The sequence below is a fragment of the Corvus hawaiiensis genome, chromosome 8, assembly GCF_020740725.1.
Source record: "Corvus hawaiiensis isolate bCorHaw1 chromosome 8, bCorHaw1.pri.cur, whole genome shotgun sequence".
Classification (NCBI taxonomy): Eukaryota; Metazoa; Chordata; class Aves; order Passeriformes; family Corvidae; genus Corvus; species Corvus hawaiiensis.
Window position 1 is genome coordinate 16854463 of NC_063220.1, and position 24979 is coordinate 16879441.

A 24979-nucleotide genomic window follows, 5' to 3' on the forward strand; every position below is an offset into this window, starting at 1 on the left:
AGCGGGCTGCTTAATGAAGACTGTGATGTCCAAGGCACAAAGAAAATAGGATCTTAAAAAACAGGACCAAATGTTAACAATCTGTTATGAAATGGTACAATCCAACTAGTTTAGCTTAAATACCCTGATTTTTTTAACAGGGTAGGCTGCCAGCTATACTGCTCGAAATTTATTTTAAAAATTTCCACTCTCTCTATTAATTACCAGAAATGTCATAATAGTACAATGGAAATCAGATACTTACTGGCATGAAAATTATTTGTATTGGAACTAGTGGCTGGGGTAGTTTTAATTAGGAGGCAAAGAAATAAAAAAATAACTAATGTAAATATAAATACCTGTTTCCCATGTTAATTAATTACATTAATTGATATTTTCTATTCACATCCCAATCTCTTTTTTTCTCATGACAGGAATACCATATAAATTCTTTGGATATGAAGGATTATACCCTATTTGCATTAGGGTGCTTTATTGAGTATAGGCTGTGAATATGTGCTGTAAATATATACATTTGTATGACAATATGCATACTATTATAATAGCAAATAAAGACTGTTGAAATACATCAGAAGACACCTTTGGCTGAAAAATAAAGAGGCAGGGTTTGGGTTCTGTGAACAACTTTCTGCCAAAATGCAGCAGATCCAAACTAGAGATCTTAGGTTTCTGTGCTTTCGGTTTCATTACATAAAATTTCAAACCAAAAAATAAACGGCACAGTACTGTTTTGGTGAGAACAGGTTCAGACACCCAGCTCTGAGCGCGTTCTCGGTGTACGTAAACCGACACGAAGCGACATCCTGCTCGCTAACAAAGCTGAGATGTGATCGCCGTCTCCAAGAGGAGACACTTGGAAAGCGCCAGGTCCTGCCTCGCCCGTGACACTTCGACAAGTACAGGCTGAGGACTGGGAAAGGGCTCTTCCCAGGGGGATGCTGTGGGAAAGCTCCGTCCGCGCGCTTGGGAAGGGCGCTCGAAGGGCCCCCGGCACCGCCCGGAGCTGCCGCTGCTCTGTCCCGGCGCTGCGGGCGGAACGCGGCTCCCCCGCTGCCCCAGCCCGGCCCCGCTCCGCCGCCGAGCCGGGACGGGCCCTCCCTGCGGCCCCCGCGAGCGGCGGCGAGGCGGGAGGGGAGAGGCGGGGGCCGGGAGGCGAGGCCCCGGCAGCCGGCGGGTGAGTACCGGGGACAGCCCGAGCCGCCGCCCGTCGCCGCCGCGGGGGCCGCCGAGGGCGGCGGGCAGAGATGCCCCCGCTGGGGGCTGCTTCCACGGCCGCGGACGGCGCTGGCCGAGGGGGGTCCCGCCGCCGCCTCGGGCGCTGTCCCGCCGGTAAGAGCAGCCAGCGGGGCCCGGGGCAGCGGAGCCGGCCCTTGCGCCGGGGCAGCGCCCCCGATGGGGAGCGCGGCGGTGGGGGCCGGCCCGCGGGTGCTGCGGGCACTCACCGGGTGCCTGCTGGGCGCCCTGGTGCTGAGCACGCTGCTGGGCAATGCGCTGGTGTGCCTGGCCGTCCTGCGCTTCCGCCACCTGCGCAACAAGGTCACTAACTGGTTCGTGCTGTCACTGGCCATCTCGGACCTCTGCGTGGCCCTCCTGGTGATGCCCTGGAAGGCAGTCACTGAGGTGGCTGGAGGCTCCTGGCTCTTTGGCAGCCACTTTTGTGACACCTGGGTGGCCTTCGACATCATGTGCTCCACCGCCTCCATCCTCCACCTCTGCATCATCAGCCTGGACCGGTACTGGGCCATCGCCAGCCCCTTTCGCTATGAGCGCAGGATGACACGGCACCTTGCTTGTGCCATGATAGCCACGGCCTGGACTCTCTCCATCCTCATCTCCTTCATCCCGGTGCAGCTACACTGGCATAAAGCCATGGACAGAAGAGATCTAGGCTCCTGGCTACCTGGGACACCCCGCTGTGATGTCAGATTGAACCGCACTTATGCCATCACCTCCTCCCTTATCAGCTTCTACATCCCCGTGGCCGTAATGATCATCACCTATACCAGGATCTACAGAATTGCCCAGGCCCAGATCCGCCGTATCTCCACCCTTGAGAGAGCAGGGGGGCAGTGGCCAGCTCATGGCAAGGAGCCCTCCTCCTCTTTGCGGAGTTCCTTGCACAAGGAGACCAAGGTGCTGCAGACCCTCTCTATCATAATGGGAGTCTTTGTTTGCTGCTGGCTGCCCTTCTTCCTGCTCAATTGTCTACTGCCTTTCTGCCAGCCCAGCCTCGACGAAGACGCTGAAGGACAGCCACCCTGCGTTGGCCAAACCACCTTCAATGTCTTTGTGTGGTTTGGCTGGGCCAACTCTTCAGTGAATCCAGTGATCTATGCTTTCAACGCAGACTTCAGGAGGGCTTTCAGCAACCTCTTGGGCTGCCGGTGCTGCTGTTGTGGCACACCCAGGTCCCCTGTGGAGAGGGTCAACTTTAGCAATGAGCTGGTTTCCTATCACCAAGACACCACCTGCCAGAAGGAAGGAGCTGTCCCAGTATCAGTACCTCCCGCTGCCATCACTGCCTGGGTGCAGCCCATGCCCCATGCCATAAGCCTCCAGGGGGAGGACAGCAGTGAGGAGAAGTCTATGGGGAAGAGGGTTGTGACTTCTCAGACACAGACTGTGCCTGGCAGCAGCCCCAACAGTTGTCAGGTGCCAGCTATTTTGCAATTGGATTGAAAGGCAGAGCTATCCCTGGAAACTGTTGCCCCTGTACAGGAGTTGGTCAGTGTGAGAGACCCCATTGCCTTGTTTCAGAGGGACAAGTGATTAAATGCTTCTCACACACTCAGCCAGCACACAGGGAGAGTTCTCCCTGTCTCCATGCAAGCTACATCTATCCCACAGCAACGAAAGTCCCATGCCAGAGGGATAGGAAAACACTGCTCTTACCACAGAGGGGTGATAGGCATATGAAGTCCATTCCAAAGGCACATGGCAGCCAGACATTAACCTCTTCCCACAGCCACATTCATCCGTTATCTCACAGTCATTAGACATCTCCCATGCATTTGTTCACCCCCCACCCTGCAGTCAAACTTGAGGTATGCATTAAGAATAGTGAGATAATTAAAGTAAAAACAACTCATAATTCAGGCAGCCAATCCCTCCAGAAAGTAGAAATATAATGTGATCCACAAAAAAAGCGATGAGGTCATCTCTGTCAACCCATTTCTCTACTTATAGATATGAAGACCAACAAAAGGCAGAGCAAACAGGTGTTGGATGGCTTGCAGAAGAGAGAATACTAGGAAAACTTTATGATCATTTCACGTGTGTAAAAGGGTTCAGCAGACATTAAGGGAATACAGTGGCATCTCACTGTCCTCTGCTTCTCTGTCCACTATTTAAAAGTTCTTCATCTGACCATTTAATACACTGTGCTCCACTAACCACCATCCTTGCCCCATTTTTTTCTGTCCCTTGCCTATGGTTGATTTATCTCCAGAAGATGATGAAGATGCAACTGTCCAGAAGGAGACATGAAGAATGCGTACACTGCAAGAGTTTTCTTGGGCATTCAGTCTCACAGATTGCACAGATGATATTTTTCATAACGATGATATTCTTCATAACAGTGATATTTTTCATAACAGTGAAAGGACAGCAGCAGGAAAGACAGACTCTCCTCCCAGTGAACCTGCTCCCTGTGATTTTTAAACCATGTGTAGTTCTTAAGTCCCCATCATTAATTCTTATGGGAAAATATACTCTTGCTATCCTGCTCTTTTCAGGAATGTGTCCTTGGAGAACACTTGGGTGTGACTGCAATCTGTTCTTCATGGGCTTCCCTGGCAGGACAAGTGGTAATGGGTTTAACTCTAAGAAAGACCAAGGCAAGAATTTGGAAAAACCTTCTAAGAATAATGATAATTAAGCACTGGAGTAGGTCATCTAGGTAAATTATGACATCTCTCTTAGTAAAATGACTGCAATCTTCTGTCAGATATGACAGTGACAATGTTGATCCTGTCTTGGGGCAAAGACCCAGAGTAATGGTCTCTTGAGATAATTTCTAGTTCTGCTTCACTATGACAACGTCTCCTTAAGAAGCATTAAACTTAAGATGTTTGGTTGTGGGTTTTTTTGCATGCAATTATCCTTAGATGTTTTCTTGAAGGCAAGAAAGATACAGATAAGAACTTCAAGATGCCATTGGTATACTTCCATTCTCCTAGTGATTATCCATTTTTCTTAGCATTTAACAACTATCATTCAGCATGCTTAGTGCCTCCTCTGGAGAGCAACCCTGAAATAAACCTGGTGTTTCCTTACAAGAGATACAAGATATGTGGTTTTTTGTTTTGATTCCTGTAGATTACTTTCTATGTGATCATATATAAACTGTACATGGATTCAGATGTCAAAGATTCAATCAATTTGTGAGAGTATTTTCCTCAATACGTTTCTTTCTTCTTACACAAACCAGAAACACATAAAAATGTCAGAATCTAAATCCTTCAAAAAAGAACCCTTAAAATTTTATCCTCAAGGTCTAGAGACATCTTATCTCACCCTCTCCACACTAAAACTCGTCCTGGGGAGATACTGCCCTGAAGTGTGACTCCCCCACTACCTGCCACTCTTCTGTTTCTGTTGCATGAGCTTCAGCTGGCTCCATCCCCCAGAGAGTGAACAGTCCCTGCCCACGCACATCTTCCAGCTCATGGGCAGGCACTCTTCCAGCAGTCGAGGCCACACATGAAATTATTATTCACAGGTGAACTTTTTTCTTTTTTTAGAATGTGTACAGTCTCATTATTAGTGATAAAAGATGTTAATTAATGGAAGAGAAAGATTTCCCTTCTCACAAGTTTTGCCCTGCTATGTAGGCTGTCTCACCCAAGAATTAGGCTGGACTTCTTATTTAGAGTGATGGTGAAAACAGTGCAGGGCAGAGCGAGTAGCAGAAATTAAGCAACGGATATGTTTGAATAATGTTTTTTCTTAAGAACAATCAAAAATGCATGGTAGCTTCAATCTATGAAACAATATTTGCATTAAGAATGGAAAAAGCTATTTGTGTCAGTGCTTGTGGCTATAGTTTAAATATGCTTCATTTATAGGTCAGATTGTACCTGAAAATAAATGTGGATTTTCCTGAAGAAAAACTCCTGGTCTTTACTGAAGCTTTTTAAAGTGACAACTTGAAATTGCTTTTTGTAAGTGATGTTGGAAACAATTGTTTGTTTCTAGCAGCTAACTGATAATGGTTATTACTGATGTGTAGATGACACACATTACAGCTGTAAGGTCTGTTGCAGTAAGTGCAGTGTAATGTTCAAGACTGCAATAAATTACAGAAATTGCATATTATAAACTCTTTATTCTCATTTTCAGTAGCATATTACTGAAGGTACTTCATATGAAACTACACCACATAGCTGTTCAGACTACATATGCTGTTGCTGATTTAATAATATATAAATTTTGATATTTTATGTAATTTTATTTTACTAGACTGGGAAGCATTCTACAGACCACCCACTCCTGTGAATAGTAAATGAGCAAGACTTATTTCCCCCATAATTTTTTGTAATGATTAACTGTGATTTCTGACTGACATTTTTCTCATGACAGGGCAAGCTGCTGTGTTAGATTACACAAGATTCAATTAATATTGTTAGGTTCAAGTGTGATAAGAGATATTAAAATTATTACAATAAGCCAAGGTTAACTTCAGCAGAAGTTAAGAGGCAAAATTATTTTCTATTTACCCTATTGCACCCACCCAAAAGAAGTATCTTTCAAAGCAAAAATTTGGCAGCACTTTGTTATCTATTTCTGGGTCACAACTTTCTTGGCTTGGCAGAGCAAAATGAATCACAAACAACAAAGTTATTTTTTTAGGGAGATCTATGCCTATTCCTCAAACACACTTTTTATAACTCAGATCATCAAATCCACATATCACCTCACATATACTGTGGTGAATCCATAAGGAATTTCACTGACTAAAAGCAGTTCATTTCCATGCCTAGTAGTATCACGTTTACAGTACCATTAATGTCACAGTGACCTAAAAAATAGCTTCTAAATAGCCTTGGTGTCAAAACAGTGCAACCTCACAGATACCTTATCGAAACATTCTTATTAGCCAGTGCCTAAACATCTGAATGAAACAGTTCTGTTCAGCAAAGTACATGTACTGGGCTTTACAATATATACCAAATGCCTCTTCTGTTTAAATAATTCCCACTCCCTTTCCCTTCTGCCAGTCTACAAAGTTCTCAACCAGCTGCAGGTCCTGTTTTTTTATCATACAATTGAGATAAACACAAAATTCTTGTAGTCATGCAAAAGCTCAGCTAGCTGAGGTTATGGTTATGTGCAACTTTAACAAATGCAGAATCCAGTGGAAATATCAACATGAGGAAAACAAGATCATACTCCAATTGTTTGTATCGCACCTCCATTTTTTTTTCTTATCCCTCTGATTAGTATCACATGCCTTAACGTTTCAGTTAAACTTTCTGTGAGAAACAGCTGACCTAGGATGCAAAAAGAGAAACCTGTTACACAACTTGGTTGTCAGAAGCGTCTGTTGCTGCTTTGCTTTTGCCAAAATCATGCCTCTTGTGTTGGATTTCAGATGAGGCACCTACACACTCCATATTAAGCATATTTCAATCAGTTGAATATCAGTAACAATTCTTTTATGAAAAATTCTCTATTCTCCATAAACTGTTTTTTCCCCTGAACTTGGGAGGTTGAAGTGGCTTTCTGGATATTAACCACTATTGGTCCAGTCCCCCTGGATTCTGATGGACCTGAGTGGTTTCATCACTGTGGTTACAGACTCCACCACATAACTTCATCTCATTGAAATGGTTTGACTCACTTTGTGACACCTCTTGCCCTTTTTACTGTAAAGAGACACACAGTAGGATGCACCCCCTGGGCACAGGCTATTCCTCAGATTTCTAGTTCTCTTGAGAACCAATTTGCATTTGCACCAAAGAAAGGCACAAAGATGCTAAAGGGCTGATTTTTCTTCTAGCATATTTGGCTTGAAAAAACTTACTGTAGTCCTTATCTAGCATTGTTATTCCTTCCGAGTCCCTACTTGTGTCTGATCATTGAAGATATTTTAGGAAACCCAGGGTTTATGAATGCATTTCACATTTTTCTAAGTTAAGTAGCTACATGATAGGAAAACTGCCTATCAGTGGAACTACTGAGAGCAATAAATGGTTTGGACCTGTACCCAAGATTTTTCACATGTGCATAGTATGAAATGAATGAAGATGCTAGGGAAAATGTAGGTTTATCTTCATCAACCAGAGGAGAATTTCATCTTGAGACAGTTTTAGTTTAGTTTAGGTAGTGAGAAGACATTTGTGAAATTTGCAGAAACTGTTGCTACGTTCCATTTTTTCTTTAAAGAAAATTTTCATAGAGCTTTCTGCAGTTCAACATTTAAATAGGTTTTTAACTAATCAAATTCATCTTTGCTCCCACCCTCAGTGAGAACACATCACTTCATTTTACTCTTTTCATATTTAAATCTGAACTGGCCAAATGGAGCCTATGTACACTATTTAATGGGCTCACATCTTGTGATGACTTTTGCATGAAACACATGAGCAAGTTTTCTGAGCTTCTATTACAATCAGGGGAAATCTAGGCCAAAGACTCAAGCATGTCTAGAGCAATTTACTGAATTAAGATACCTTCTTCAGGGTGAGAGGAAAAACTGACTAGCTGACAGGGAAAAAAGCCAGTGATGCAGGATAGTAAGATAAAGGGAAGAACAAGATGCAGCGTACAAACAAACTAGTTGCAATTTTTTGCTGTTGGTAACAAAGCTGAATGAGTTAGAGATTTTAAATAAATGAGTGCATAAAATAATGCAGAATATAGAATATTTGCTAATGCCTAAGTCAATAATATAACCATCAAAGATAACATCGGGACAAATGTTCTTGGTACACGTTTGCTAGCAGAAGGAGATAAATACATAAAAGAGCTGAGTTTCAAGAGATCAAACTGGTAATTAGATATTGCCTCATGTTTTGGATTATAGCAGAATATCACTGCTGCCAAACTACATTGTGACAATAAATTAATGGATAGTGGTGATTAATAACCATAACTTCCACTCTAAGAATGTTTATCCTGTAGTACCAGTGCATCCAAGCCATGAATTACAGTTTCACCAGACTGATACTTCCTTGGAGTGCTGCCAGCCTACAGTTTTTAAGCTCTTCAAGAGTTTAAAAACCCCAAATACCTGTTACCATCAAAAGTAGCATATAAAGCAGCTATTAGTGGGAACAATAGGATTTTGGGAATTTGGCAGTTCACTGCCGGCTTCTTTCAAAAAGGGGCTGGATTTTCACTGTGCTGCTGACAGCTTATGCTACTGAAGAAGTGCAACGTGGTTTGAAAGATGTTTGTTGTGGAAGCCATTTCCTTGAAGTGTGGTAAAAAGTTGCTATGATGATCCTTAGAGGCACCACCTCAGCACAGCTGGGGCCAGTCCAGGGACAGAGGAATAGAGATAAAACATAATGCCTTTTGTGCTGAGCTGATCTCTGACAATTCTAACTGATTTTATTTGCAGCACAGGTCACAACACCAGCTACTACCATCACTTTTGGGTCCAGATAATGCACAACAGTTGCTTATCTGAATATGCACTACATTTTAATTTTTTTAAAATAGACACAGCATTTTATTTTGCTTCTGAATAACACCCTTTGTGAATTTAAGCCTAACTTTCAGTGACAGGCAAGCTAGGCAGGCACAAAATTTGAATTGTAAATGCTTTGTTGAGCTTCAACTGTTGTTTAGTATGTCTTACTTTATAAAGCTGAAATGTGTAATTTTGGGGTGGCACAAACTGAGCTCAAACAATGCCTGAAGTCATATGCTTCCAAATATATCTTTTCTCTTTAAGTGATGCTACAATATTCCTGCTCCCCTGCAGTCCAATCATGAGAGTCATTCCTGGGAAACACACTGACAGGAGATGAAGGAAATCTATATAAAATAAAAAATAAAAAAATAACCTTGGAGGTAGAATAGTAGTACAGGGGAAAATTTTCATATAATTGAAGGCCATTGATTATTGATGCTAATATTTCTGCATTACTTAGAAAAATCATAATTTCCTTTCAAGAAATGCTCATTCCTGTCTCTGAGCCTCAGCTAGAAGAGCGTTTTCAATGAAACAGGCAGTTTTTAGCATTATATCCTGACTTACACTACTGGATTTTAGAGGCTGAAGACCCATCACTCTAGGCAAGGGTATCACACGTGGTAAGAAAGGAGAAAAGCCCTGCATAGCATATTGCTCCGGGAACAAAGACTCTATAACACCAGTCTAGTGATACAGGTTACCATGGTAAATACAAGAATTTCAGCACCCCCAAGGGGTTATCTGGGGAGAACTGGATGTGTTGAGCAGAAGGCGTCACTGTGCTTTTGATAGCCCTTGGGCTGAGCATCTAACACCATGCAATCTTGTATCACAAAACAGATTTTCCCTACATTTCAGTCTGCCTGCACACAAGCCCACTGCTCTATAGTGCCTGCTACCATGCATCTTCCCAGCACTGCAAGCAGCTCCCTCCCTGCCAGATACTGTGGTATTTGCCATGATTCTGTTACTGCCTGATCCAGTAATTCTACAGGTCTCATCACTATGCTCTTCTAATCAGTCAGGATATAGAAAAATTGTTTCCCATTTCTAATTGAGCCTTTTAGGCCCAGAGAGACCAGGATGCAGAAAGGAGCAAGCAGCACTAACTGGCTAACAGAAGACACAAACCTGACCATGTTGGATGTGGAAACTCAGTAGTGTGGGCCTGTGTAGTGACAAGGCAAATGCAAACAAGCAAGAATATGATAGTCAACAGTCTAAAGTAATATTACATTCTTAGTTCTTCTTTTTTCAGGTTTTTTTTCTTTGATGTTTCTTTGTTATGGCATGTGGTTTTTTATTTATTTGATATTTATGCAAAGTATAGTTCTACTTAAGAAACACAGTATCACACTCATTTGAATTTTGTAATACAAGAGCCACCAATCATACATTGTCAGTGTATACAAGGGCTTGTATAGCCTGTGTATTTCTGCCTGATAAAAATCACTAGAATTTATAGGCCAGGGCCAACTTCATTGTTTGCTTGTATCTAATATACCAGCATTCTCCCCACTATCTCGGAACTTTAGATAAAACCACAAGGTAAAAATAAACAGAATCCATAAAAAAATGGGGTTCCCTTAGAAAAATATCCACCTTTTAGGTACATGACATCTCTCGCAATTATCTCTTTTGACATGTACTTTGTGCTGTAATAGCCTACATACCAGTTCACACCATGGAAAACCAATCTCCTGCCTTCAGCAGGCAGCAAAATAATTCAGTCTGAATAAACTGACTGTCTGGGGAAGTTTAATGTCTGATCTTCCTCCCCTTTCAGGGGAGGTATTTTACTGTGGAGACATACAGAAAGCACTATGCATATTACATTTTTATCAATTACAAAAAAATGGACTATTTAAATTATTTTTTATGAAATAAACTTAAACATAACAGGAGAGTTTATTGTTATAAGTTTTATAAATTTGCCATTTAGGTTTTCTGGAATTAACTGGAATCTAGTAGTTCAGACCTTTTGTTCTAGAAATCTTTTTTTTTTGACTTGTATTCCAACATACAGCCTTTTTACTCAATTCACAAGACATTTAAAAGAACTCAGTCTTCTGTTTACAGCTTGGTTGTCAAATAATTGTGATTTGTTTCCTCATTAAAATCTCTACAAGTACATTGTCTTAATGAAACCCTCAAAATTTACATTTTCAGAATGTGAAGTTTCTTTGCATTTCATGAAAAGAAGAAAAGAAAGAAGCAATCTTACCCCTGTGAGTTAACTCAGTGATCTGTACATCCATACCCTATGTGGTGGATGGGGGTTCAGTTCATGCCTAGTACCAGGTTTTACATCCCCAGCCATCTGCTCTCCTCAGGCCCGCTGCTTCTTCAATAAAAACGTGCTCTCACACCATCTGATACAAGCATTCTCTGATAACATTTTAATAGATAATCTCCTGCATCACTTTAGCTCCCCACACCCTTCTGCTCTTTAGCTACTCTTGTCACTGAAATTATGAAATAAGCCTTTCCTGGCATGCTGGTCACCTCCACCACACTGCAGCCAAGAAATAGTGTCAAGATGCATTTGTTGAGCTAATTTTAACGCTTTACATTTCTAGAAATGTTCAGATTAAATGGGTTCCTCCAATCCTTCTGTCTGCGCCTAAAATAAGGGGACAAGAGCAATTCAAAAGGGAACTCATTTTCCTTCTCCAATACTTGCATGGGGTTTCAATTACATGTAGGTCTCTGTGCATGTTGCTACAATGAGGAAAGTATTTCCTGCTTCTTTAAGCCGACCATAGGATGACCAGCAATAAGTTCTATGAAAGGAAAGGGTCTTTTTGACATTCTAATGGAGTCCTCTGTTTAGTGCTAGCTGAAATAAATCCCTTCTGCAATTTTCTTCACTATTATTTTGAAAAAGCTTAAAGAACGGAAAAGGCAAAGCTGAAGTTCAGCCTTTCACAAGACTTAGTGTTTCGATCAGCTGATAGAAAAGCCTGAAGTTGTAGGGGCGTTCTTGCAGCTCCATACCCGGCTCAACAAGGGGCATTATCAACACTGAGGTCAGTCCATTCATTACACAGTGAAGAATGAAGGTAGGAAATAGTGGTCATGTGGGTTCTCTGCTAATGGAGACAACAATGACTCTTTGACAAACATTTGAGAAGCAGAAATGGAAAAGCTTCCTAAGTTTGTTTATGAACATGAAGAATAAGCATGGCAACCTTTACATGGCTGATAAAGCAGCATCCTCACAGTGAAAAGCAGATTACAGAAGTAAACATTTAAGAGGTGGCATTTTAAATATGAAAAATTACATGCTTAGAAAAAATAGCATGTAGTTATGCATCTCTAGTCAGAAACACAGCAATGTGAGTTGGGAATATAGAAGTCAATTAAAGAAAGGAATACATACATGGTGCGAGGAACAAAGTGGTTCCTGTGGAGCAGAGGAACCACGACCAAAACTCAATTCCCTAAGACTTCCTGACCTGGGTGGAAACACAGCCTTGGAGAACACAAGGCAAATGACTCAGACCAGCTCGTGACAAAGCCTGTGGGGAATGCAAGACAGAAAAGATGGTGGAAATATATGTGGAATATTTTCTGTTAGAGCAAATGGATTAAGGAGAAAATGTATTCTGGGATGATTCTGAAGAACTGCAATGTCCTGGCTTCCAAAAGAGCATTCATCAGCAGCATGATCTGTTGACTGAAGGGTGGGATATGGATAATTTCATATGGATAATTTCAAACCAATTCTGCAGCATAAGAAATTTATTTATAAATCTCCTGATCGGTACTATGCAGTTTCTTTAACTTTTCTGTCATTTTGCAATAAACTATGTCTTCAACAAAAGTTTGGGTTGAATTTCAGTAACTCTTAATTGTCAGGGAAAGAAAGAAACAACACACAAACATGTCAAAAACCTGGATAAGGGCATCAGTCTGACTGTAGAGAAGTACTTAAACAGGATCTAGAAGGTAATTGAGAAGGTCAGTCTATCTCCCTGTAGACACATTAAATATGATGTTATTCTCTTGAGCCAGTACCAAGAAACTGGAAGATTGATAGCTCAAACAAGAAGGTTAAACACAGCTACGGTCTTGTGTATTTAAAGCAATTTCAGTTTATGAATCAAAAATATTGTTTACACTACCCACTTCTCTGAAAAAGAATTTATAATGACAGGGCTGGAAACTGTGACTACTTTCCACTTGTAAAGCAAAACTGTTTTGCAACCATTTACAGTTGTTGCTGCAATCCTAGAGGCTAGAATGAGAGAAATAAATAGTACTCTTCATAGTGAATGGAGTTTTTATAAAATAAAAATGGTTAATTCAACTGAATTTTTAAAGATCCAAATCCTGAAGTCAAAACCGTAACACAGTTTCCCGTGAAATATCTTCAAAGTCAGCAAAGTGGCCTATAAACAGCATATAGGTTTTTCAGTTCAGAGTTAAAACTTAACAGGATAATTTATTCATTGACCAGGGAAAAGTGTGATTAAGGCAATGATCTGAACTTCTGAAATAAAAAGATGCATAAGGAGATAGCTTTAATGAGTGATTCAATTTTTACCATTTGCCTTCTCAGTTCTTTTCTCTGATAGGTTAACAAGCCGCTTGTTTAAATTTCCTCATCATAAATCAAGTTTTCAAGGTCTGTGATACTCTCATTGCTCTTTTACAGACTCAGTTCAGTTGATCTTTATCTTTTTTTGAAGAGTAATGCTTAAACTGGATACAATGCCCCACCCAAAGTCTGGCTTTAGGCCATGCCTTACTTCCTGTGTCTTATACCTGATATCCTTATTTATGTGTTTGCCTTTTTGCAATTGGATGACAACTGGTGTCTCACATTCAGCTTGTGGTTCACTGTAGCCTTTCGTGCTTTCCTGCAGACGTTATTACTCCATCAGCATCCATCATCTTGGCTTTGTGCAGGTATTTCAGACCAGTATCTTGCACTTGTCTCCACTGAACTGAATGCCATGCTTTAGACTGGTCCTATGAGTGTTCACATTAACTTTGAATTCAGTTTAGAATCTAGATTGAAGCCAATATTACATCCAACATGGTACATCTGTAATTCCTTCCAGCTTAGTCTCATTGCAGCACTCACATAGCAAAGCACACTCTATTTCATTTGCTCGGACGGATAGGCCCCTTATCTCCCCAGGGATTTGTTTCAGGCTCTCTGCAGAGGCAAGGGAATTCTCTCTGCCACAATGCACACTAATCACGTTTTCAAAGATAACTCCATAACCAGCTTCTTCTAGGACTATAAAGGTTATTCTAAGGTAGGGGGACAGGAGGGAAAGGGCAGTCAAAACCCAGCTACAGCAGTAACACAGACTAACTAGATTTAAACTGCAAAAACAGAACAAAAGGATACAGTGATTTTAGTAATGTAAGAAAGATCTTCCCTCACACCGTATCCCCATCGAATCCAAGAGAGAAAATAGTAGCTTGCACAGGAAAATTCATATAAAAGCAATGAGCATCAAAGACTAACACCTGCTTTACCGCAAAAGAGGAGTCACAACCATGGAGAGAAATGTGTGTGTAAATATAGGTACCAAAAACAGGAGAACATGGCAAAGAATATTAAGGAAGATTAATTATTGTATGGGTAGGCTAGAGAAATCTCATTCTGGTTTATTTTCTTTCCTTAGTTCCTGAAGTGTAATGACTTGTATGAGATTCAAAGTAAATTGTCCAAAAAATATAACAGCAACATGCTCATTAAAACACACAGTAACATTTTCCTCCAAAGCTGATACACTTAGGATAATCTACTATAAAAATTATCTCAAACATAGTAGGCAACTCCATTTCACACTGCATAAATGGCAGCAAGAATGTGAAAAAGATCTCAGTGTAATAATACATAACAATTACAGGTGGTCAGAACTTAATTTGAAAGCAACTCCAAGGTTTAGGTGGACTAATAATCTAAGGCACATGACGTGCCTTGTGCTCACTGGAGCCATAGGTTTTAAAAGCCACAATGCAGTCCTTCATGACGCCTCAGCCTCATGAAGGACTCATGAACCCAACAGCCCTCAGTCAGATGCCAAGATTCCTCCTACAGCCCAGGGGGAGTCCTCAGCACCCATGAAAGCAATGTACACAACGTGGCATCCTGAGAAAGGAGCCACACAGCTAACAGACCAGCCTTGTCCGTCAAAGGTAGTTGTGTGTCTAACTCCAGGCCAGGAGGAGACATCAGCTTCCTCTTGAGATTCTTGGTTGTAAACCCTCTCCTATGGTTTGTTGCCTGAGGCATTTTATTTCCTTCGCATGGTCCTCTCTCTCTGCTGTTTCCCCCCACAACCAACTAGGGAGAGCTCTAAGTATGCAATGCAGTTAGGAAGTGGGAGAGCTACCTGAAAATGTTCCCTCTCCCCTGAAGAATCAGAGATAGGACTCTGCATCCCACCTCTTCTCCAGCAGTTGTTCTCTCAGTCTCTGCAGAAGTCTTTCGTTTTTAGGACTTGCTGCACAGAAAGGCTGATACAGACTCATTTCTCTTTCTCCTCCGCTGAGTCGTATCATAGAATAGTTTGGGTTGGGAGGGATCATTAGAGATGTCCTAGTTCACCCTCCTTCAATGAGCAGGGACAACTTCAACCAGAACAGGTTGCTCAGAGACTCATCCAAACTGGCTCAAATATTTCCAGGAAAACATCGCCTCCCCAGGAAACCTGTTCCAGTGCCTCACCATGCTCACTGTAAAATACCCTTCCATAATTATATCTAGTCTAAATCTGCTGTCTTTTAGTTTCAATCAATTACCCCTTGTCCTATCACAACAGGCACTGCTAAAAGTTTGTCACCATCTTTCTTACAGGACTCCTTTAAGTACCAAAAAGGCTGCAATAAAGTTTCCCCAGAGCCTTCTTATCTCAGGCTGAACAACCCCAACTCTGTCTTTTCTCACAGCAGTGTTCCAGCCCTCTGACTATTTTAATGGCCCTCCTCTGGACCCACTCCAACAGGACCCTTTCTGTCCTGTGCTGGGACCCCAGAGCTGGGTGCAGTGTTCCAGGTGGGGTCTCGCAGAGCAGAGGGGCAGAATCCCCTCCCTCATTCTGCTGGCCACGCTGTTTTGGAGGCATCCCAGGACACATTTGGCTTTCTGAGCTGTCAGTGCACATTACTGGGACCCGTCCAGCCTCTCCTCCATCAGCATCCCCAAGTCCTTTTGGGCAGGGCTGTTCTCGATCTGTTCATCCAATACGGAGAGGGCAGCACGGAGCTGCTGGTAACTTGGGGGCATGTCATTGTTGAGGGACAGGGTCAGAACAATAAGGAGTTTGGAACAGATGTGCAAAGTACTTCACCACCCATGAAACAGAAGCACATGTGGCTTTTGAGAGCCTAATTTTGAAAAGAGAGTTCTGAAACTGATGTCTAATGTCCCATCTCCAAATGTGCAGTAACATAAAGGTTATGTCTATGTTCTCTTGAAAGGTCTGGCAGTTTTTTAAACACATCCTATAGAGAAAACTCTGACCACATTAAAAAAAAAAAAAAATCCTAAATAATCCACACTGATATTCTACTTCCGGAAGGAGAATCCCTTTTAACTCCATCAATTGCAAAGGAAAATAAACAAATTGATACCCATCCACAAGGCGCACATCCATCGTCCCCGCGCCTCCGCAGGGACCCCGCACAGCCGAGCTGCCGCAGCCCAGCTCGGTTCCCAGACTCCCTCGCTACCTCGGAAGGGGGCCGGGGTTGCGGGATGGCTTTGTGGTACCGGCTTTGCGGTTTCCTCGAACAAAGCGCGAGTGTTTCGGGCAAGTCCCCGCGAGTCGGTGCCGTCGGGGCACAGCGTTCTCGGCGTGTCCCCGCGCTGTCCCCCCGCGGGCGGCGGCCGGGGAGGGGCGTCGGCGGGGGCAGCCCCCGAGCATTGATAACCCCCGTGCCGGGCCCGCCGCGGCAGCCGGGGAGCGCGAAGCCGCCGCACGCCTGTCCCCGCACCGCCACGCACCGCACAGCGCGCCGTGAGTGCCTCGGGACAGGGCGGAAAACACCGCGGTGCGTGCGGGAAGCCGGGTGCGGGGGGAAAGGACGGGGTTGCCCGTAGCGGGGTCTGATGCCGCTCGCAGCTGCGACGCCGCAGCCGGCGGGTGCGGGCTCCGGCTGCTGCTGTCCAGTTACGGCTTCCCGGCCGGGGTGGTCCCGGGGCAGAGCTGGGGGATGGACGGACACGATCTAAAAGCCCCGGGGGTTCCGAGCCTGGAGAGACGAGCCCGCTCCGCGCCCGGCTCGGGCTGGCGCGACCCCGGGGGCTGCGCTCCCGCCGGGGCACCGCCCGCCACGGTCCGTGTGTCCGCAGGGCGCGGAGGATGCGGCGGGAGGGCGGGCCCCGCACCGTGACGCGCCGTCGCTGAGGCACGCCGAGGATGAGGCTGCCCCTGGCGCTGCTGGCCCTGGCCGCCCTGGGGGCCGCCGGCGGCGGCGCCGCGGATCAGGAGGCGGCGGAGGAGGCGCGGGCGGGGCGGTTCTCCACGCCGGAGCGGCACCGGTGCCGCTGGGAGCTGCGCTCGGCGGCGGGGGCCAGCGAGCTGCGGCTGAGCTGCCGGCCGGCGGGCGGCGGGGCTCCGCGGAGCTGCGCCTACCGCGGGGAGCCGCGGCGCTGCCCGGCCTTCGGCGCCCGCAGCCGGCAGTACTGGCGGCAGATCCTGTCCCGGCTGCGGCGGCGGCACCACCCCTGCGCCCCGGGAGCGCCGCTCAGCGCCCGCCTCTGCGGCCCGGGCCGGGCGCCGCCCGAGGCGCAGCTGCGCCTGCTGCCCGACGCCGGCCCGGCCACGCCGGCCCCCGCCCCGGAGCCCCCCGAGGAGCCGGGGCAGACCTACTGCGCCGAGCGGTGGCACTCGCTGTGCAGCTTCTTCGTCGGCTTCTGGGAGGGCTGAGCCGCCCCGGCCCGCGGGAAGGAGCGCGGCCGTCCGGCCCCCGCACCCGGACGCTCCTGGCCTCGCCTGCCCTCAGCCACCGCCGCCAATACCCCCGGACTCTGTCCGCTCTCTTCTTTTACTCCCCAATAAAGCGGTAACTATTTTGTGACAAGAACCTCGCCTAATTCTTTGTCTCGTCAAAGCCCGGTAACACCTGCAGCTCTGTAACAGTGTGTGACTGACCCGGGTGAGAGCACCTAGGCACAGCTCGTGCATTCAAGTACATTGTCGTTTTTCAGAGGACATAAATACGAAGACGGTTGTCCGTCTCCCCCCGCCCCCCCCAAATCTGTTTCTATGAGCTTAAAGTTTAAAGTTACGCTGGAATCACCCAAGTAGAAAACCACACATTTATACCAGAATAAGAGACAACTGAGACCTCACTAAACAACAAGTCCTAGAAAATTTTTTCTTGCTGACAGAGTTTTCAGAAGCTATATGAACCAGCCCTGTCCTATTTCCCACAGAACAGTTGGTCAACTGTATCCAAACAGGAGCTTGAACAGAGCTGGGTGAGAAGCCAGCTGCGAAAAGGAAGATTAAGAAACTAATAAGCATCTAGGTACACAAACTGGATTTAGGAGATGAATGATATTTCACCCAGCCCATGGCGTAGTGTTGAAGTAGGCAAGTTGTTTTACCAAGGAGAAAGAGGGGTTTGAGATGTTAAATACTTTATCCACACAAAATGGGGTACATTTTGGTAAGGAAAGCTGAAGTTTTCCTCAGCTGCCTGGGGTCCTACACAGCCCCAGACACCTACCCATGACCAGGAACAGTTGCAGACTCTTTCTGTACAGTTTTAAAGAGGGCTGTGAGAAAGCCAGCAAGAAGTAATAAGGATCTGCCCAGTGGCTCTCACGAGGATCTGGACTGTTGCATGCAGCTCTTGGTGCCAAGGCAGTTTCATTTACAGCAAATAGCTGGATAATCCTCAGCAGCACTATGCAAAAAGCTCCATCATCACTGAGTGTGATTTGGATGACTATATTTTTTTTTAACGACTGCTTGCTTTTCCTTCATGTGTCTGTCACCCAAGCAGCCACAAAGTGGGCTGCTGGCCAGAGCATTGCACAGTACCTTGCAATAATGCTCAGCTTTGTTTTATTTCCATGGCCCTGGCATGGCAGCTTTGTGTAGTGCTGCTAGAGCTTGCATTTCTCACCATCAGATGCAAAGGTGGAACACCATGGCAACCAAGCTGATTACCCACATCACTCTGCATTTAAAAACCCAACCAGGAGCTCTGAACAAATGGATTGTTTACCCAAGAGGGAGAAGAAAGAAGAGGATCCCTTGCTCTATGTTTAACCACAATATTCCCCTGAGTCTCCAAAATAGCTCAAAGTCTTCCTTTTAGCACCACTAACTAATGAAATACAACAACCCAAGAGACTATATTAATTGCATTTACTGTGGCTAATAACACCAATGCCTAGTGCTGAATAGCAAACATATACTCAGTTTTTCTACTGAAAAGCTGATCTGCACATCCCAAAGGCTGGAAAACCATTGTGAGACCCTCCAATCTGTTTTTAAGAGGGACGATCATAGCTTTTTGCTTCCTATTTCAGCATTTTCATCCTCTCCCACGATTGGATAACAGCTGCCACCCCAAGATAAGGCACCCAAAGCCAGAAATGCTTTGCAGTCAAGATCTTCACTTCCAACAGAAACTGTTCCTTTCTAGTCCTCTGGCAGCTCCACAGGATGTACATGTTATGCTGCCCACACTCACCCCCAGATTTATTTCAGACCCCCAAATCTGCCCCTGCACCCACCCTTTACCTCTGCTCTCCCACTGCAGCTCTAGCAGCCCTTCACCACTCTTCTGGTTCCTGTCATCCCATCCATCCCTCCTCGGTGCCTCCTGACTGTCCTCAGAAAGAAGAGGCAGTGTGGCCAACCTACCAGACCCAAACCCTCACTGTTTATCCTGTAGGCCTGATAAACTCCTTCCTCCCTGAAGAAGGTGGTTCTGGGCATAATTAACCTTTCCCACATGCAGCTGCTGCTGTGGTTGTCATCACAAGGGTACTGCCAGCTGATATATCAGGACACTAGGTCTGTTTTTTAAGGAAAAGCATAAGCTACCTTAAAACGAAAACAAATTATTGACATTTTAGCTTTGGGAAATTGAATTCTGGGAGCTCTAACTCAGGAAGTTTTCAGAGGCAAAAAAAAAAAAATTAAAAAAGCATTTTTTTGCCATGTTGCACACAGCATTGTTTTCTTTCCTCTGGCTGCTGAGCTCATCTCAGTATCTAGAGGTTCCAACAGAATCTCAAAAGCTGGCAATTCCATTTATTGATTTTCCTTTGGAGAGAAATCAATGATTCTGAATCTGGGCATGCAATTAATGTGTCTGGCTCTCTTTACACACAGAAAGCCCTTGATCCTGTTAAATAGCACTAATCTCTTTCATCAAGTTCTGATTTTGAAGGAAGAATTACAAGATGTTACTCTAATTTGCAAGGTGAAGGAAGGCAGTAAGCTGTCTGGCTGTGTGTAGCAATCCTTTTCTATAAAGTGACATCAAAAATTAATAAATGGAATAACTCTTTCATCACTGTCTGAGCAGAGCTTTTCCCAGGATGGGTCTGGAGTTGCAGACCCCAGACTTTGAGTGGTTCAGTCTTTAGTCTCAGTCCACACAACAGGAATTACTCTTTCCTGGGTTCTGCACTAGGCACTTCCTTCTGGAAAATGCTGATTTTCCCTCTCAGTCATGTCTTCACAATTCCTCTGAATTCAGAGGTTCAACAAGTGAAAACTGCTCAGGCAGTCATAGTTCAGCCCTCAGCTCTACCAGCTGTACTTGCCTGTATTTGCATATTTAATATTTCCACATATTATCATTTGACATTGATGTTTCCTACCGGAGTTTATGACCAACCTGTGCTGGGGCAGCCTGCAAAGGGATGCAATGTTTTTGGAGATTTGTGGTGCAATTTAAAAGCCATCAGACTATTAAAAAATAAGAATAAGGAGGAGGCACAAAAAGGAAAAAAAAAAGAAAAAAATGAAAAAGAAAAAAAAAGCAACTATTCAAGTCAGAGCTGGTTGGATAACCGAACCTGAAATCTTTGGGAATTTCTCTTTAACTGCCTCTGACATATTTCAGGCCTCCCTTGTGCTGTGAGCCCTAAGATTTACTGTAAAGCCAAGCAGCACACAAGGTGAGTGAATGGCAGGCTTTGTCAATTTGCCGAACAACAAATCCCCTCCTTTGTAATAATCTGGATGTTTAAGAATTCCAAGCTCAGTTCATGAACACAGTTACATGAAAGAGGCTTTTAACCATACAGTTACAGAGTTTAGATTAACTCTCCCAGACCTCACACTCCTTCCTTATGTGGAAGGGATCTGTTAAGTACAAGTATGTATAAAATATCTACAGCTTTAGAAATAATTTCAGGGCTTAGCCTCATCTGGTCTGGGCTGTGCCTTGTGAAGTGTGGACAGTCTGCACTGCCTCTCAGAAGGCAGATATTTTGCTCAATTTATTTCAAGCCCTCAGCAGGTAAATGATGCACATTTCTTGGAGGGGGGAGGGCATGAGAGGGGAGGCAGGTGCAGCCCGAGCTCAGCCCACATCCCTGATGGCTGAATAGCGGCACAGCCCGAGCACCGGGCTCTGATGGGACTCGCTCCAGCCTTCCCTGGGCAGCCCCATCTCCCCCAGGCTCTCACGGCCCCAGCCAGCAGGGACAGACACTGAGGGGTGGCCCCCAGGGTCTCAGCACCCCAGGGAAATACACAGCATCTTCACTTACAAAAATAAACAAACAAACAAATAAATGTGTATATATTAAAAAAAACCCAAAATATCTCTTTATAGATGTATTTCAGAGCTCTGTCCTTGCTGCTGGCCCTTGCACCCTGGACAGGCACATGCATTTATTTAACAAGGGCTCTGCTGCCTGCTGGGGCACACACAGCACGATCCCACACCAGCACCTGGGCGTGCAGTTCACTCACTCATTTTACACCCACTCTAGAGCTGTTGCATCAGCCTGAGAAGCTTTTGTGTTAATCTATTAGAGGAAACCTAGGAATAATTGCTCCATATAAAGTAAGACTTTCTAGAACTAAGTTATAGTTAATTTTAGACTCTAACATGGCATTATTTTCTGTTTTGTTTGGCATAAAATGAGAAAATGTTTGATGGAAGTGTCATGGCAAAACACAGAACTAACTAATATCTTATTACATGTTCACAAAGTACTAAAATACCTATTTAACAGAGGAAATCCGTAGGACAAAGTCTGGACCAATTATAGAGATCCAAATCCTAAAATGTTAAGTTCTATGTAATATCTACTTCAGTACACATTCTTAAGCTAATAAAAAATGTCTTAAAGCATCTTATTCTCCAGATTATTTACCCCTATTTAGTCTGACTACTGGACTCAGCAGATATTCTCTCATGAGTAAACGAAAGTCTTAGGTCCCAAAATGTCTATAGGGCTTGAATTATTGATTGAAAAAGAACAAAAAAATCCCACAGTAATTTCTTTTTTTCAGACTGCAGTTGTAACTAGAAAATACATGAGATGTATCATCCTCAGATGATACATGCATGAAAAGCAGGAGAGGAAAGTGTAGTGACTAACCTTTTAAAGCTGTGCTTCTTTTCAGATTAAAAAAGTACTGTGCACTTCCCAAAGTCACCATCCTTAGCAGCAGCATGATTTGCACTAACAGGAATAAATATAGCCTTAACTCCAAGTGTTTGCTGCTTCTTTTTTATTTTTAAGAGCAAAACCTTCCAAAATTATGAATAAATTTATCACTAGTATTCTTTTGATGGGAAAAGAGTAACAAGACAGCCACACAAGAGAGTATTATTTCATGTTAGTCGAGACAAGATGTTGAGGATTTAGAGCTGATCTTTTGTTTCTGCTCAAAGACAAATGGTATAAAATTTATATGCATGCTTCTGTCCTGACAGCAAAGGGCTTCAGCACGACTCTCGCTGAGAGCTAATGGCTCTTGGGGATGCTGCTCTCTGAAGTCCCTCGGCATGAAATGGTCTCTTGCAATTCATCTCCCGTTAATAGCAGCTCCAAGACTAGTCTTTTTTTTTTTTTTTTTTTGAGTTCTTTTATCCCTGGCTGAAGCTGCCTGTGTTCTCATTGGAGCCGAGAGGGTGTAGTGTGAAGGTTTTCTCCTCTCAGCTCTATTCTCTCGCAACCCTCAGCAGACGTCGGGACAAGCTGGAGGCCCTATGGCAAGCGGGGCCTGATGTCATCCCACCCAGCACGGGGCCAATGAACGCCTGCAGCCCCCGCCCTGCCACACATGGACACACCGACAGCATCTCAATGGCCTCGGGGCCCTTTGGAGCTTTATCGGGCCATGGCAAATGGCAGGTGCAACGGGACGGCTTCTTTCACTGCGCGTTCCTGAGCTGGGAACTTTGTGGTGCCGTGGTCATGTAGGACAACAGCAGCAGAAAACAAAAAGTAGTTTGGTTTAAAAAGGAGGTTTTTATAGACCTAAGGGAGATAAAGCTTCTATTTTCACTTCTGGGAGGTGAGGCCATGTGCAGGGGGCACCTATGGGGACAACACATGACTGGGACACCAAGCGGCTCCATCTGGCCCTTTCTGCCAGCACTAGGCTGGTGGGGAGAGCCCAAATCTCCTGGCATTGGTTGCCTTCCTCCTTTTAATGTGGCCATGTGGTAAACATGGCTTAGTAATGAAATAACATCACAAAATTAGGAGTATATGCCTAATGCTACCACAATATAATCTGTCACATCTTGGTCTGCTTGTTACATAGGTCCTCCTCGCCTGCCATGGTGGTGCAGACGTTTCACTGCCTTCTTCATGCCCTTTGCTGCCTCAGGAGATCAGACTCTGATGCTCATGTATGTTTCCACCTCTCTAGTTCCTCTGCCCACAACCTGATGGAGCGGTGGGACTCTCAGAGATGCTAATTCCCTTCAAATTATTCAAACTAAGGTGCCAGTATGGAGTAGGCTTCTTGAGGGAAATTTGGAGCTAACCCCTAAATGAGGTTAATGAAAATATTTCCATCACACATCAGTTGCAGAAGTCATTTGCACTTGAGAGGAAGCACCAGTTAATTTTAAATCAGTGGAAGTGAGAGTAAAAAACTGGCATACGTAACTTGGAAAATTAGGCTGGAAAAGTCAATTTCCTGTAAAAGGATAGCTCATTTAGTTTTTATTGTTACAGTCTAAGTAAGGAATAAGTATATATAAATACTCTTTGTAAATTTGAAACAGTGATTTGTTGGATGCCCTCTCTTTTCTAGGCACTTTGGGAATCCTGTTCAGCACATGCTTGTGCCACTAACCCAGTTATCCCACACAGGCACCCCAAGGCTGGGGAACATTGCTGACGCCATCACCTTCAGCCAGCAGGTGTCCTTGCAGCTGGAAAAGGCAGCCTTGTCCTTCTCCTTGTTTGCTCCTGCACATGTTGCTACATCAGTGCAAGCGTTTATGCAGCCACATCAGAAATGAGATCAGGGAGCCAGGCTGCTTTGAAGCATTCTGGGGCAGGAGTGGTTTCAGCTGGGTCAGAGCCCCCAGGTGCTCACATGATCCCGAGGGAAGGATGGCAGGGGAGCTGAAGTGGGAGCCAAAGACAGCCAAGCCTGGCTCTTTCAGTGACAGGACTATAATGGTGCACCTAAGATGCATTTTACATCCTTCATTATCACTTCTACCCACCCCAATGGCTAAGAGCCAGACTGGGGGCTTGAAGGGATGATGGTCACTCTTGGTGGCCGGTGCTCTTGTATGGAATCTTCCAGTGCTGGCCATGCTCTCGCCCCACCAGCTCTGCCATCCCACAGGGCCCCACCAGCCCTCTCTTCCTCCCCTGTTGTCAGCCTCGGCCTGGTGCTGCCTGGCACTCAATGTTTCCAGCCAAGACCCTTCTCTGCCCCCCAGGAAGAGGCTTTGTCCTGTGCCACCACTCAGGCAGACCACTGGGAGCTTGTGAGGAGTGTGTGGCCATTGTCACTCAGCACACAAAGCAAACTGAAACCATCTCCAGTCCAGTGACAAGCACAAACAATATTTTAGCAACACTGGATGATCACCATTGGAAAAAAAAAAAATCATGTTGTCTAAGTCTTGTGTGGGGAGGGGATGAAGGGACAGGGATTTAAGGCCAACAGAGTTTTCAGGTAAGTTTCTATTAATTAAATTAACCTTTCCAAGACCTTCAATAATTGCTTGAGGCTGTAGAAAGGTAGCTTCTGTCAGATCTTCTCTCTTTAACTCCTAGGGACAACTTTTGTGGACTCCCATAGAAAAGCGTGATCACTCAACTTCGTGTGTGTCTGTGTGAGCTCACCCCAGGGAAGAGCATCCTTTCTTGAGTGAAACGGCTTTTACAACTACTGCTGCTCT

At 44.6% G+C, this 24979-nt stretch overlaps 2 protein-coding genes across 3 annotated transcripts; both read left to right on the forward strand.

Annotated features, from left to right (window-relative positions):
• The first annotated feature begins 1270 nt into the window (after positions 1-1270).
• LOC125329707 (D(1) dopamine receptor-like) lies at positions 1271-5105 on the forward strand. The gene is made up of 2 exons (XM_048312025.1): positions 1271-2652; positions 3187-5105. Exons 1-2 carry the CDS (start codon positions 1393-1395, stop codon positions 3190-3192), a joined length of 1266 nt encoding a protein of 421 aa, XP_048167982.1. The 5' UTR covers positions 1271-1392; the 3' UTR covers positions 3193-5105.
• Positions 5106-16541: 11436 nt separating this feature from the next.
• Positions 16542-17698, forward strand: FGFBP3 (fibroblast growth factor binding protein 3). 2 transcript variants are annotated; one of them, XM_048311545.1, is made up of 2 exons: positions 16542-16629; positions 16965-17698. In XM_048311545.1, the coding sequence occupies exon 2, from the start codon at positions 17032-17034 to the stop codon at positions 17539-17541; it is 510 nt and encodes a 169-aa protein (XP_048167502.1). In that variant the 5' UTR covers positions 16542-16629; positions 16965-17031; the 3' UTR covers positions 17542-17698. The 2 variants fall into 2 exon arrangements, with proteins under 2 accessions (XP_048167502.1, XP_048167501.1); XM_048311544.1 differs by having other exon boundaries at positions 16575-16663.
• The last annotated feature ends 7281 nt before the right edge of the window (positions 17699-24979 follow it).